General features: G+C 45.1%; 1 protein-coding gene across 1 annotated transcript; it reads right to left on the bottom strand.

Annotated features, from left to right (window-relative positions):
- Window positions 1–5,497: 5,497 nt before the first annotated feature.
- CDC34 (cell division cycle 34, ubiquitin conjugating enzyme) lies at window positions 5,498–13,431 on the bottom strand. Its single transcript, XM_072110995.1, has 5 exons — window positions 13,010–13,431; window positions 9,751–9,837; window positions 8,396–8,493; window positions 6,928–7,062; window positions 5,498–5,777 (listed from the first exon to the last, which is right to left on the bottom strand). Exons 1-5 carry the CDS (start codon window positions 13,190–13,192, stop codon window positions 5,567–5,569), a joined length of 714 nt encoding a protein of 237 aa, XP_071967096.1. The 5' UTR covers window positions 13,193–13,431; the 3' UTR covers window positions 5,498–5,566.
- Between the last annotated feature and the right edge of the window lie 397 nt (window positions 13,432–13,828).

Here is a 13,828-nt window from a genome sequence, read left to right as displayed (position 1 = left end):
CCCTACTCGTGGCCACATCTCCGTCCACAGCAACCTGGTCGTGCCGGGTGTTGGCGCCGTAAAGCAGCATTCCATGCACAGAAGAACGCTGGCCACCGCTTCTTCACTGTGCGGCTGCTGGAAGGAGGAGGAAGACGGTGAGGGGAAACCCTGACCTGAGCGGAGGACTGAGCTGAGTATTCCATTAACCAGTTTGTTGGGTGTTAAGTGGGGGTCACATATAATGAATAGGAGTGTGGAGGGGGCCATATATAATGAATTGGGTGGAGGAGGGGGGCCATATATAATGAATAGGGGTGAGGAGGGGGCCATATATATTATAAACAGGGGTGAAGAAATGGCCGCTTATAATGAATAGGGGTGAGGAGGCGGGTGCATATAATGCATGGGGGGTGAGGAGCGGGCTGCATATAAAGCATGGGCTGTAAGGAGGGGGCTGCATATAATCCATGGGGGTAGGGGGGCTGCATATAATGGGCAGTGAGGGAGATGCATATAATCCATGTGAGGGGGGGCTGCATAAAATTAATCTATGGGTGGTGAGGAGGCTGTATATAATGAATCCATGTTGCTACGTGAGTTTACTGCAAAAGGGCCCACTGAGGCTCTGTCCCCGAAGGGCCCACTGAAACCTGGAGCTGGCCTTGCCCCTGTCCCTGTGTACAGGAATATTACTATTATAATACTGCCCTATTTACAAGAATATAACTACTATAATATTGCCATCAATGTACAAAAATATAACTACTATAATACTGCCCCTTATGTACAAGAATATAACCCCTATTACACTGCCCCCCATTGTACAAGAATATAACTACTATAATACTGCTTCTATGTACAAGAATATAACTACTATAATACTATCCCCTATGTACAAGAATATAACTACTAAAATACTGCCCCTATGTTCATGAATATAACTACTATAATACTGCCCCTTATGTACAAGAATATAACTCCTATTATACTGCCCCCCATGTACAAGAATATAACTACTATAATACTGCCCCCTATGTACAAGAATATAACTACTATAATACTGCCCCATGTACAAAAATATAACAACTATAATACTGTCCCCCATGTACAAGAATATAACTACTATATTACTGCCCACAATGTACAAGAATATAACTACTATAATACTGTCCCCTATGTACAAGAATATAACTACTATAATACTGCTCCCTATGTACAAGAATATAACTACGATAATACTGCTTCTATGTACAAGAATATAACTACGATAATACTGCTTCTATGTACAAGAATATAACTACTATAATACTGTCCCCTATGTACAAGAATATAACTACTATAATACTGCCCATTATGTACAAGAATATAACTACTATAATACTGTCCCCTATGTACAAGAATATAACTACTATAATACTGCCCACTATGTACAGGAATATAACTACTATAATACTGCCCCTATGTTCATGAATATAACTACTATAATACTGCTCCCTTTGTACAAGAATATAACTACAATAATACTGCTTCTATGTAAAAGAATATAACTACTATAATACTGCCCCTATGTTCATGAATATAACTACTATAATACTGCTCCCTATGTACAAGAATATAACTACAATAATACTGCTTCTATGTAAAATAATATAACTACTATAATACTGCCCCTATGTTCATGAATATAACTACTATAATACTGCCCCCTATGTTCATGAATATAGCTACTATAATACTGCCCCCTATGTACAGGGATATAACTACTATTAACTACTACTATGCCATATAACACCACCAGTCAGTCCCTTGTATATAGCCAGACAGCCCCCACCAGTATATAGCCAGCTGGTCCCAACCTTATACAGCTAGCCATCCCCCCCTCCAGCATACAGCCAGCCTCTGTATATAGCCAGCCCCCCAGTATATAGCCAGCTACCCCAGTATATCTTCAGTCAGTGCCTTGTATATAGCCAGCCAGCCCCACCAGCATATAGCCAGCCCCCTTGTATATAGCCAGCCAGGCAGCCCCCCAGTATATAGCCAGCTAGCCCAACCAGTATATAGCCAACCAGTCCCCCAGAATATAGTCAGCCAGTCTCCCCAGTATACAGCCAGTCCCCTCAATATATAACCAGCCAGCTCCCAGTATATAGCCAGCCTGCCCACTATATACAGCCAGCCCTTGTATATAGCCAACCACCCCCCAGCATATAGCCACTCAGTCCCCCCTGTATACAGCCAGTTGCCCCAGTTTATAGCCAGCCAGTCCCCCTGTATAGTCTGCCCTCCCCCTGTATATAGCCAACCTGCCCCCCCTCTATATAGCCAGTCAGTTAACCCAGTATACAGCCAGCTCCCCCTGCATATAGCCAGCCAGCCCCCCAGCATATAGCCAGCCCCACAGTATAGAGCCTGCCACCCTGTATATAGTCAGCTAGTCCCCCCAGTATAAAGCCAACCACCCCAGTATATACCCAGCTAGTCCACCTCAGTACATAGCCAGCAAGCCTCCCCAGTATATAGCAGCCCCCCAGTAGATAGCTGGCCACCCTGTATATAGCCCAACTTTCCCCCCAGTATACAGCTAGCTCCCCCTGTATATAGACAGCCAACCCTCCCAGTATACAGCCAGCTCCCCCAGTATATAGGCAGCCAGTGCCCCCACTATACAGCCAGCCAGTCCCTCCTAATATACAACCACCCCCATGGATACAGCCAGTCCCCTGCCCAGCACATAAAAATAACAAACCATGTACTCCCCTTACCGACTCTCCCCCGCAGCTTCACTACGTTGGCCCCCAGGTAGCCCCCCACGTGCCCCTTCAGTATATAGCAGCCCCTACACATGCCCTAGCAGTATGTAGTAGCCCCCACACATGCCCAGCAGCATAAGCCCTCCACACATGCCCAGCAGTATACTGTAGATCCAAAAACATGCACCAGCACCAACAATACTACTCCCCCGTCTGCAGCCTGCTCCTCCGTGCTCCCAGGATCTTCTGCTCCAGGATCGAACCTCATTGCTTAGGCGACGGCGTCTGTGTCATCGCCTTAGCAATGGCATAGGCGACTGGGCTGGAGAATGGACGCAGGCAGCGTCCAGTGATCAGCCGTGTGCGCCTAAAGGCTGGGAGCCCTGGAAGCCCGATGGGCCGGTAGCTACACCACTGTGCAGAAGTATATAGTTTGGTATCATCAGCAGAGATGATACTGTAAACCAAATCTGCTGATTGTTTTTCCAATGGGGGCAGTAGAGGGAGAAGAGAAGAGGACCTAGGACTGAGCCCTGAGGAACCCCGACAGTAAGAGGAAAACAGAGAGAAATCAGAAGTCAGAAATCTAGGAAGAGAACAAAGAGAGTACAGGGTCCTTCAGGACAATGGAGCGCAGCTTTCGGGGAGGAGCTGGTGGTCCACAGTATCAAGTGCTGCAAGAGATTCAGAAGAAGAGGAGAGAATAGTCACCTTTGGATTTAGTGGTGAGGAGATCACTGACTTTAGTAAGAGAAGTGTCAGTGAAGTGCAGAGAGTGAAAACCAGATTGTAGGGTGTCAGGGAGGGAGTTTGCAGAGAGATAACGGGTCAATCGAGAATAGACCAGGCATTCCAGGAGTTTAGAGATCGGTCATTAGTTAACAGCACTGGACGGGTAATGGGATAACAACTGCATGCTTGAAAGAAGAGGGAAAGACACTAGAAGAGAGAGAGAGGTTGAAGATGTTATTATGAAGCCAGTTCTAATCCTGCCCACAAACTCAGGCAGTCCTTCTCTACTCTTTGACACAATGCACACAACGTATGTGAAGTGGAGTAAGGTAGCTTTCTATACTCCTACTCCTCCCCTTCATAGTGTGGCCTATTGTCCTGCATCCCCTCATATTGTGACCTCCTGTGCTCCATCCCCCTCATACTGTAGCCACAAGTCATCTCCCTCATATTGTGGCCTTTCTCCTCCACAACCCTCATATTGTGGCCTCTGTCCTCCATCCCACTCATATTGTGGCATCTTGTCCTCCATCCCCCTCATATTGTGGCCAGGCAATGACCTGCTCTGAAAAACACAAGGATGGAAGTGACAAAGTGAACCAGGTGTCTGGTGCTGTAACATAGAAATTGGGCTATTCACTTTAACTTAGAGGCACGAAGGCCATCCTATGTTTGTTTTTAGAAAAGAAGGCTACTTCGCTTTTCACATCATGAATGTTGATACCACATAAACATAATTCCGAATGCCACACCAAGTGGTTGTGCATTAAGTTTCATTTTTAAGATTGTATGGCTGAAAGGGAACATGGGCAAGTTACTGCAGACTGTTTACCATATCAATTACATATACTTCAGTCACTGGCAAAGTTGAGAAAAGGACAGAAGTCACATTCCGCAAAGAAAAGGTCACCCTTATGAGAACAGGTCTCTAGTTAGGAGGTTCTTCCTGAGACAACAAGAACAAATACATAGAGCAGGGAGATCCATAAGCTAACGTTACTGTATAGACATGTGGGGGGTGGGATTTATCCGGTGTGCCGGAGGTAAAATGGCTCTAGTTGCCCATGGAAACCAATCAGAGCTCCGCTTTAATTTTATAAACCACTGTGGGGAAAAGAAAACTGAGCTCCGATTGGTTGCCCTGGGCAATTAGAACAATTTTGCTCTGTCGCTTCTGATAAATCTCTCCCAGTCTCCAAGATCACACTGCACCAGTACTTCACAAGGCTGGGAACTGTGACATACATATAAATTGTAAGAGAGCTCATCATTTTACTGCACTATCTGACCTTTTCACACGGTATACTCAGCATAATATTTTAAGGCTTGGTGTCCATGTAAACCTTTAAACTATAATAAGCCTTTATAGAACACACATGAAAACAAGAAATTTCCATATGGCAATTAAACCGCTCCATAAAAAGGGATATGATGAAAATACCTGTATTACATAACTTGGCAGAACCTGTTTGGGAGCGAGTAGTGCCATGCTCCGGATTACACAAAGAATAAGCACACAAGTGATTTTTTTCTTTATTTATTAAATTGTCTTAAAACAAAACCAGAAAAAGTAGCAGAAAACCCCACCCACCAAAAAAATCCAAACCACACAATAATGCTGTCAGCTAAGCCCCCCACCACCACCACCACACGGTAAATACAGTGTCAGACAACAAGAGTAATTCTTCAAAACCAAAGCAGCCCTCTTCACCATACCCACACCCAAAATGAAAACAAAAAGCAACCAAATAAAAAGAATTCTCGCACAAACCCTCCTACCCTCATTTCAGTCCTGCACTGCAGCCTGAAATAGCAAAGGTCAAGGGAGTGGAGTTAGTATAGCAGCAGGACTTGCAAAGCACTCTACTGCCATCCTGTGGCACAAGCTTGTACTGCAAGCATTAAGCCATCTACTGTAGCTCAGGGACCATCCTTGGCATCTCAGTAGGGCAAAGCCTCAAATCTCTCCTCTATTTCTCTTGTACCACATGGGTCATGTGGTATATGGTCAAAGAAATAAAGAGTGAAAATCATCAGTGTCTATTTTATTGATGCAGAGAAGATGAGGAACATGGCGAGAATGGGAGGAACAGGTGGCGTCAGGACTCTTCATTGCCAGAATCATCCTGGTCTTCATAGCAGCTATCGCCTTCATCTTCCATGTCATCATCCTCATAGTAGTCATCGTAGAACAGGTCAGATCCCTCATCTGGAGCGGGCACTTTGGTTTTTACACAATACTCAGCTAGTGTAGTAGGAACCTTGACGCCATCATTATCAGCATCTGCCTTAGTTGTGAGAACTTGCTTCCTACAAGGTGAACCAGAAGATTTAGAAGAGAGAAGATTAACCTACTGCTATGCTATATAACAGTGATGGCTAACCTATGGCACTGGTGCCAGAGGTGGCACTCAGAGCCCTTTCTGTGGGCACTCAGGTCATCGCCAGAGATGACTCCTGGTATCTTCCTGCAGTCCCAGACAGCCCAGGACTTGCTGTGCACAGAGCTATTTTAAAGTGACAGCTCTACCTGGGACTATTTTCTGCTTTATTGGTGTCCTCAGAGTGTTGGTATCAATGAAAACTGTGACAGAAGGGAGTATAAATCACAAATTAAATTTCTGTGTTGGCACTTTGCGAAAAATAAGCGGGTCTTTGTTGTATTTTGGGCACTCAGCCTCTAAAAGGTTTGCCATCACTGCTATATAAGATGTATAGAAAATTCTCAAAGGCTGCTTTATTGCATGTAACCTGATACTACAAGACCACTTTCAAGAAATGTTGAAATTTATGTCTAATTATAGCAAGGTGGAGATTTAAGAAGACATATTCCTGGGCATTTTAATGGATTATCAAATAAACATGGCCCATGGGTAATTTCATAGTAAGTGGAGCTACTCGTATGCAATACTTCAAGGACACTGCAGGAAGAGTCTTTAAAGGAAACCTACCACTTGTAGTGGCAGGCTTCCGATGGAAATACCGGGCACCAGCTCAGGGTGAGCTGGTGCCGGAGCTTATTTTAGTTAGTGTTTTAAACCGCGGTATCACGGTTTAAAACACTTTTTAAATGTTATAGCCAGCGCAGGCAGGTATGCGCTCGGCGCTTACCGTGCACGCGGCTCTCATTCACTTCCTATGTAGCCGCGTGCACGGTAAGCGCCGAGTGCGTACCTGCCTGCGCCGGCTACAACTTTTAAAAAGTGCTTTAAACCGCGATACCGCGGTTTAAAACACTAACTAAAATAAGCTCCGGCACCAGCTCACCCTGAGCTGGTGCCCGGTATTGCCATCGGAAACCTGCCACTACAAGTGGTAGGTTTCCTTTAAACAATCTATGCATTATTGATACACCTCCATTATTGTGAATTACTCCTAGACCAAGTAAGGGTTATTTTTATTTCATCAAAAGGGAAGAGATCTACATCCGCAGGCAGTGCAAGTACAGTTATCAGTTTACCGTATGATGTCCGTGTACTCTCTATCACGCCCCTTGCTTTCTTTCCATTTTCGGTACATGACAGATGCATCAACATTAGCTGGAGAAAATGTGTTTGGCTCGTTCAAAAGAGAGATGACACTGAGAAGGATTGTCCTGTTTAGAACAGAAAAAAAATTTCTTGTTAAGAAAAATATAAAGATAAATCATATCATCAGAACATTTCATGGAACTGGACAAAAAGTGGGGGATTGAGTCACAGTGGAGAGATCATACACAGAAGATTAAAAAGGTAGAAAGGTAGAAACGATGGAGAATGCACAGCACTGTAAATGGGCCGTCTGCCAGTGTAAAGAGAAAGGTCAGGTACAAGAGATCCATCATCAGCTCCAGAACGAAAAAGTAGTTTAGGAACCAAGTTGTGCGGATTCATGATCCAAGCTAAAACATGTTGCATTTAATAAAGTACACATAATTTGGTTTGCAATAAACTAATGTTGTCAAAGGATTTTAATGGAAACAGCTCAAACTAAAATGTATAATAAATTGTTACAATTAGTTCACTGCAGTGCGCATATGCTTAATATTTTTCTCCCATCAGAATTTGAGGAAATTATAGAATGTCATATAAATGTCTGTTCTAATACTGATCTAAGGCTACATCATTCACACAATGTATGTCTGCCGTACCGTAGTGTACCGGGCATACATCGGCGCCGGGGAGAGGAGGAGGGGGGGGGGGGGAGCGCTGCTCATCCCTGCCCCTCTCCATAGTTTAACATAGGGCCCGTGCCGTATTCCATCGAAAGATGGGACACGTCCCGTCTTTCTACAGGCTACAGAACGGTACAGTGCCGCACGGCGCAGAGAGGACATTGCGGTGTATGGGGGATGTATATACGCCGGAAGTGCCTAGCTGTAAGCTGCAAGAACGGAGCATCCATGCCCCTGTAAACAAAAAGGGGCAAGGCACAGAGAGACCATGGCATGGGACAGTGGGAGGGACCAAGGAGGCAAGTAAATGTTTATTTTTTTTTTTTGCTGTTCCCCCCCTGAGTCTTGGACAACTCCTTTAAAAGATATAGTTCTAAGGTTGTATTCTAAAATATTTTTTACGTTCAACCCATTATTGTATTATTGTATCACAATGGTGATAAAAAGCATTATTACTGTAAATTTATCAATAAAACCTGCCCCGTACATGTCAGAGGCAGGGAAACTGAGGAGTTGGAGACTTCGCTTATCAACTTCACAGTCCTGAGGGATACATTGGGTAGCAGTACATACATTCTAAAAAAGGGGAAAAAATATTTTTTAACAGTATCGTAGTGGCTGGCAAAGCCCCAAGATAGTTCTAAGAGCTGGTGACGTCTGGTCTTAAGTACATGTTATATATAAAACACCAGGTTTTGTGCTCAGTGATCTGTCCTTTAGAGTATAGTTTTTATAGTCATACACATTTATGGACAAATTTTGGACAGTAGCTTACCGCACATTCTGTGTTGGGTTCCACCTCTCAGAGGGAAGCTCTCCACTCTGTGGGTCATCTACTGGTGGGTGCAAGATAGAAATGCATACATCTCCATTCTGTAAGAAATCAAAAGAATAAAAATGCATAACTATACATACCATTATTCTGTGCAGCAATACAAATCACACAGGGCAAAAACTTGTAAGGTTGAAACCTTTTTTTTTTAATCTGTACTGTGTGTTTAGGGACTTAAAATGCTCATCTAATCACTTTATTTTAATGTTTTTTTGTTTTTAAAAACAGACCAATGTTCCCCAACCCCATAATTAGAGAGGCAGGCATGTATGCAACTAGTTCCCTGGCTTCAGTCTCTGTTCTCCTCACACAGTCAGTAAGAGTTGCAAGAATATGCAGCCCCTACCTCAACCTGTCAAGAACAGGGCTAGTGATTCTTACATGAGCAAGAGCATCACAAGCATGCTGCTGGAACAAAACTCTGCTGAATGGGTATAGATGAGAAGGCAATTACCATCACAAAAACTAATGGCATATCACAGTTCCACTACACACAGCAATGTGCCATCAAAGCACAAAGTAAAGGGAGCCACTTCCTATCCTTCTCAGGATCATTGGCGTTTCTTCAAGTCAGAGCCTCACTCAAAGTTAAAATAATAATAATGAGAAATGACTGTATTATTTGATTCATGCATAGGCTACACTATATGAAATCACTATGCACGGAAGGCTTCATGCACAACAACGTGTGCTTTGGCCATGAGTTAGCCATTGCCTTCTATCAGGCATGTTCATGGTGTGGCACATGCACCGTACATCACCATACCTGGAACACGCTGAATGCCCGCACTGAAAAAGATAGAAAGGCAGGAATAGGAGCTGTTCTAGGTAGTCACTTCCTATGGATATCAAAAGAGTGAATGTTCGTGTATAAAACATGCAGCAGAGGATTGAGGTTATGAGTATAAAACACATGTAGTATGGATTTAGAAAAAATGGAATCCAAAGTAGTTGTCCCTTTTTAGTCATGAAGATTGGATCCAGTGTAGAAATGGCACTGTTTACAATTAAACATCTATTTAGGATAGGTCACTATAGGTCTACCCTGGACCACACACACCACAGCATACAGAGTCAGAAGTGGATAGTTGCGTACACCTCCCATTATATGAATTGGAACCCACTGCATCGGTGGGCCACTAAACATTGTCTGCCTGGCATTAATTGTCAGTTTTGAATAACATAAATGGCAAGAACATACGTGCCCTAGTAGGTAACAGCATGCCCCTATCCCCCACTTTTACAGCTCATTCACTGCTGTAAAAGTTTGTTAATGTATAAAACCTCTATCTACTTACCTCATAGATGTTTGGGTGCCACATTTTTGTTAGGAATCTAAATGCAGGAGGAGAATATGGATAATCAATGGGGAACTTCAGACGAGCCTGCGAAATGTAGATTAAAAGTTAATAGATTACAGAACGTAACTACACATACATTACTTTATATATATATAGTCATATACACTGCTGCCCATAGGAATCTATGATTATTTAATCTAAATAATGGTCCATAATCTAATGTTAATAAATCCAGGTGGGGGATACCAAAGTGCAGCACTGACAGCAGTGGTGACGAGTATGGTTAAGTATAGATCTAGGATATAGATGACTACGATGCTGCGAATCAGAAACCCACCGGTTCCTCTGTATAGAAAATCTGGCTGAGTTTCCTGAACTCCTTCCAACGTATACTTAAAACAGAGGGTAAAGAACGAGATTTAAACAGTCTAAGGGTCTATGCACACTAACGTATGGGGGACATGTATGCGGCTGCAATTACGTTCCCCATAGTTGTCTATGGTGTTCGGGCTCGGTACGATGAGCACAACGTGTTCTCACTGTACTGTGACCGCAAAAAAGGTAGAGCATGCTCCATCTTTGGCCATAAGAATGACCATTCCCCACTATTATCTATGAAGAGAGGAGGGGTGAGCAGCACTCACTTCTTCTCTTCTCCAGCGCGCCCGACAAGTGCCCATACGGCTATGGCCAGACGGGCACATGTCAGTGTGCATGAGACACGCCGTAGACACAGGCGATATGGCCCTTATATGGGGAATTGATCACTAATGGTGTTTCCACAAGCCAGTCTCAATTCCCTGTGTGAATAAGCGAAGATTATTGAAATCCAGAGAATTTAAGATGTGGCTGAATGAGGAGCAAGTTCTGTACCGTCCGTAAATGAACAATCCTGACAGATTGATCTGTATTTTAGGGCCTTAAGATAGTCTACCATCAGCCACAGTGACATGCAAATATTAATTTTAGAGAGCCCCCTCATGCAGATTGCAGACATACCATAATATTCTGAAAACATTGAACCCATTTCCAGATAAAGAACTTTAAAGTGGTGCGCAAATTGGCATCTTCGAGCACCTAGGGCGATGGCAAACCTTTTAGAGGTCAAATGCCCAAACTGCAACCCAAAACCTGCATATTTTTTGCAGAGTGCCAATACAGCAATTCAAGCAGTAACCTATTGCAATTTTCTTGTCTGTGGGCCTGCGGCCACCAATAACTTTGTCATAGGGTGAAGAAATTTGGATTGTCACTGGAGCTTCCCTTGACAGCTCCCTGAACAGGAAGATTCAGGGGTCACACAGAAGGAGCTCCAATGATTACCTGACCCTGTCCACACCTCCCCTATCTTCCTGCAGTCTCAGGTAGACCAGGATGCTCCACATTAAAATAATGCTAAGCATGGTAAGTGCCATGACTGCAGGAGGATCCATGTCTGGCAAACTCTGCCATGGTGCAACAGCCCACTGAGAGGGCTCTTTGTGCCACCTCTGGGTTCACCACCACTGACCTAGGGCATTTTGTCCTTGCTTCTGCAGCACCTCTAAGTAATATATTTTCCATTGTACAGTCCGGCATCTTAACACACCCATTGCATGAGATTGCAAATTCTCTATGGCAAATCCCCCAAACTATGTTTGGCACACGTGGAGTGGGTTTAATGAAATGGCATTACAATATTGACTGTGCCACGCACAGTGCACCGGACGGCTAAGCTAAAGTTAGTGTTAGTGCATGCGCGATAAGTGCCAAGAGCTCATTGACGTCACGGCTCTTGGCACCTGAAGAAGGGAAGGTAGCAAAACGGAGGCGTGAATAATTAACACTCGGAAGGCATCGACAGACGGCTGGTGACGTAGGGGTAGCACCGGAGGGCAAATTTAAATATTTGAGTAAATCAATTTTCTTAGCTAAACTAAAGATTGCTGTGCCTAACCAAAGTTATCTGCCGGCATCAGGATTAAATAGAATACAGGGTGGTGTGCCCGCATGATTTCATCATGCGAGCAGTAGTAGGTTTTCTTTAAGATTCAAGATATCTTGGGGGGGGGGGGGGGGAACAATGCCCTGGGAGCATTGAAAAAGGGCTCAATGGTTTCAAAAATAAAAGGTACGTGTGAACTGAACATAGGAGGCTCTGCGATGTGTGCCAATGGTTGTATCTTGCTGCAGCAGATGGCAGACTTCTTTTAAGAGTTGAGTAAAAACTAAAGTTCATAACATTGATCAGTGGAGGTGACACATCCTAAATTGCCTGAGACTACTGGGTTATCATTGGACATCGCTCTCCAGGCACCGTGTCCATTCAATCAGCTAGGTCCATTTCCCACTGCAGTTGTGGAGAGGTATATATCTGGCCATAGATGGCTATGGCACCTGGCCCAGCATGCTCCATCTTTTCCTGTGTTTACAGACGGGTGCCATGCCTTGCTATAGAGAGGGCAGGGATAAGCAGCGATCCCCCCCACCCCATCTCTCCAGCGTACTGCTGCATTCCTGCCCAAACTACGGCAGTGTGAAAGTAGCCTTGCAATGATAATCTGAATTTCTCCTCTACTATATTGGTACCTCTGGAAACCAGTACAGGGCAACGGCTGAGGCTGCATATGGTCCTATTTACTGCCAGTGGGTCCATGTGCTGTACAGGTCTACTACTTTAGGTCAAGGCCTCATACCCATTAATCTATGCTGTTTATGTGCTGTGGCCCATTGTTTTTGCCCCATTCGTCACCACTCACACGAAGATTGTAGTAGAAAAGACTGATTAGGAAAGCACTGTGCTACCCTGCATAATAAATGAAGGAATTATTATTAATAAGACTGCCTAGGCCGTAAAGAATGGGGCCCAATTTGTGGCCCAGACAGACAGCTCATACTCAGCACAACAGTCTATAGAAAACCATGAGGGTACACTGACTGTCTGTGGGTATGGGGCCTAAGACCACACTTATGAATGTAAACACAGAGGTACCTCAATGGTACAAAAGAAAAGCTCTGTGTGAAGAAGCCCTCAAGGCCTAGCATAGGCCATGGGATTGAAGGGAGGCATTCAACAAGTCCCCACTGTCCCCATCCTGGAGGCCATGCCTGGAGATAAGCAGTAGTGACGTCACTGAACGCCAGTACACACAGGGAGCCCGAGCTCTATTGTCTGCACGATGGTGCACAAAGCCTCCTCTGGCCTCAGTCATGCCCCTGCTAGCACTGTCACCCCGGCCTCCTCCCCATGACTGGTGCCCCCACCACCCTGCCTCACCTTGAAGTACCCCCCTTCATAGAAGGTATTGGGGGGCCCGAATATCGCCACCTCCCAGTTGTACAAATCCGCCTCATCCACCAGGGTGACCCGGAACCCCTCCACTGGCTCCTCCTGTAGCCCCTTCAGCTCTAACAGCAGCGCCTTCTGGGAGCTGGGCACCGGCAATGTTGGCCGGGCCATAGCGACTTTGCTCCCCGATAAACTGCTTGGGGCCTGCGGTGTCCTCCGCGCGCTGCGATCGCTAGTTCTGCTGGCGAGTGTGGCTTCTGTCAGGACATGACGCTGCGGTGCTGACTAGAGAGAGGATAGGGCTGGCTGTGAGGGGTGTCGCGGAGCTGCGGACTACAACTCCCAGCAGCTGAGGAGGCGGGCGGGTTACGTCACATAGGGGGATGTGGCTTGCGTAGAATGGGCTGTCGGATGGGCGGCGGTCACGTGTAGGGACAACACAGAAGCGGCTGCGTCATAAAGGCAGTAGTGTGTACACTGCACACAGATATACAGGGGTAGCGAGCCTCTTGCGTGCCGGCAACCAGGGAAACTTCTTCACATCTTTAGTTCTCATGAGAAGATGTGGCTGAGATGCCGTAGGGTTTATATTAACCACAGTATCCAGTGCAAGGTAGTGAAAAATGGATACTTTTAGTCACCTCAATTATATCTATATTGAAAAGATGGGGTAACTGGGGCCCACCGGTGCTGTCCGTCCCTAGTCACCTAGAAAACAAACGTATAATTAGGAGCGCAGGACAAGATGTCCGGCGCTCTGGACTGCTAATTATGCACGCCCCCGTGTGACGTCACCTCACTCTCCAG

The sequence above is a fragment of the Engystomops pustulosus genome, chromosome 1 (assembly GCF_040894005.1).
Source record: "Engystomops pustulosus chromosome 1, aEngPut4.maternal, whole genome shotgun sequence".
In the NCBI taxonomy this organism is placed as follows: Eukaryota; Metazoa; Chordata; class Amphibia; order Anura; family Leptodactylidae; genus Engystomops; species Engystomops pustulosus.
The sequence above is the reverse complement of the archived record's forward strand: the minus strand, read 5'-3'. Positions and strand labels throughout refer to the sequence as shown.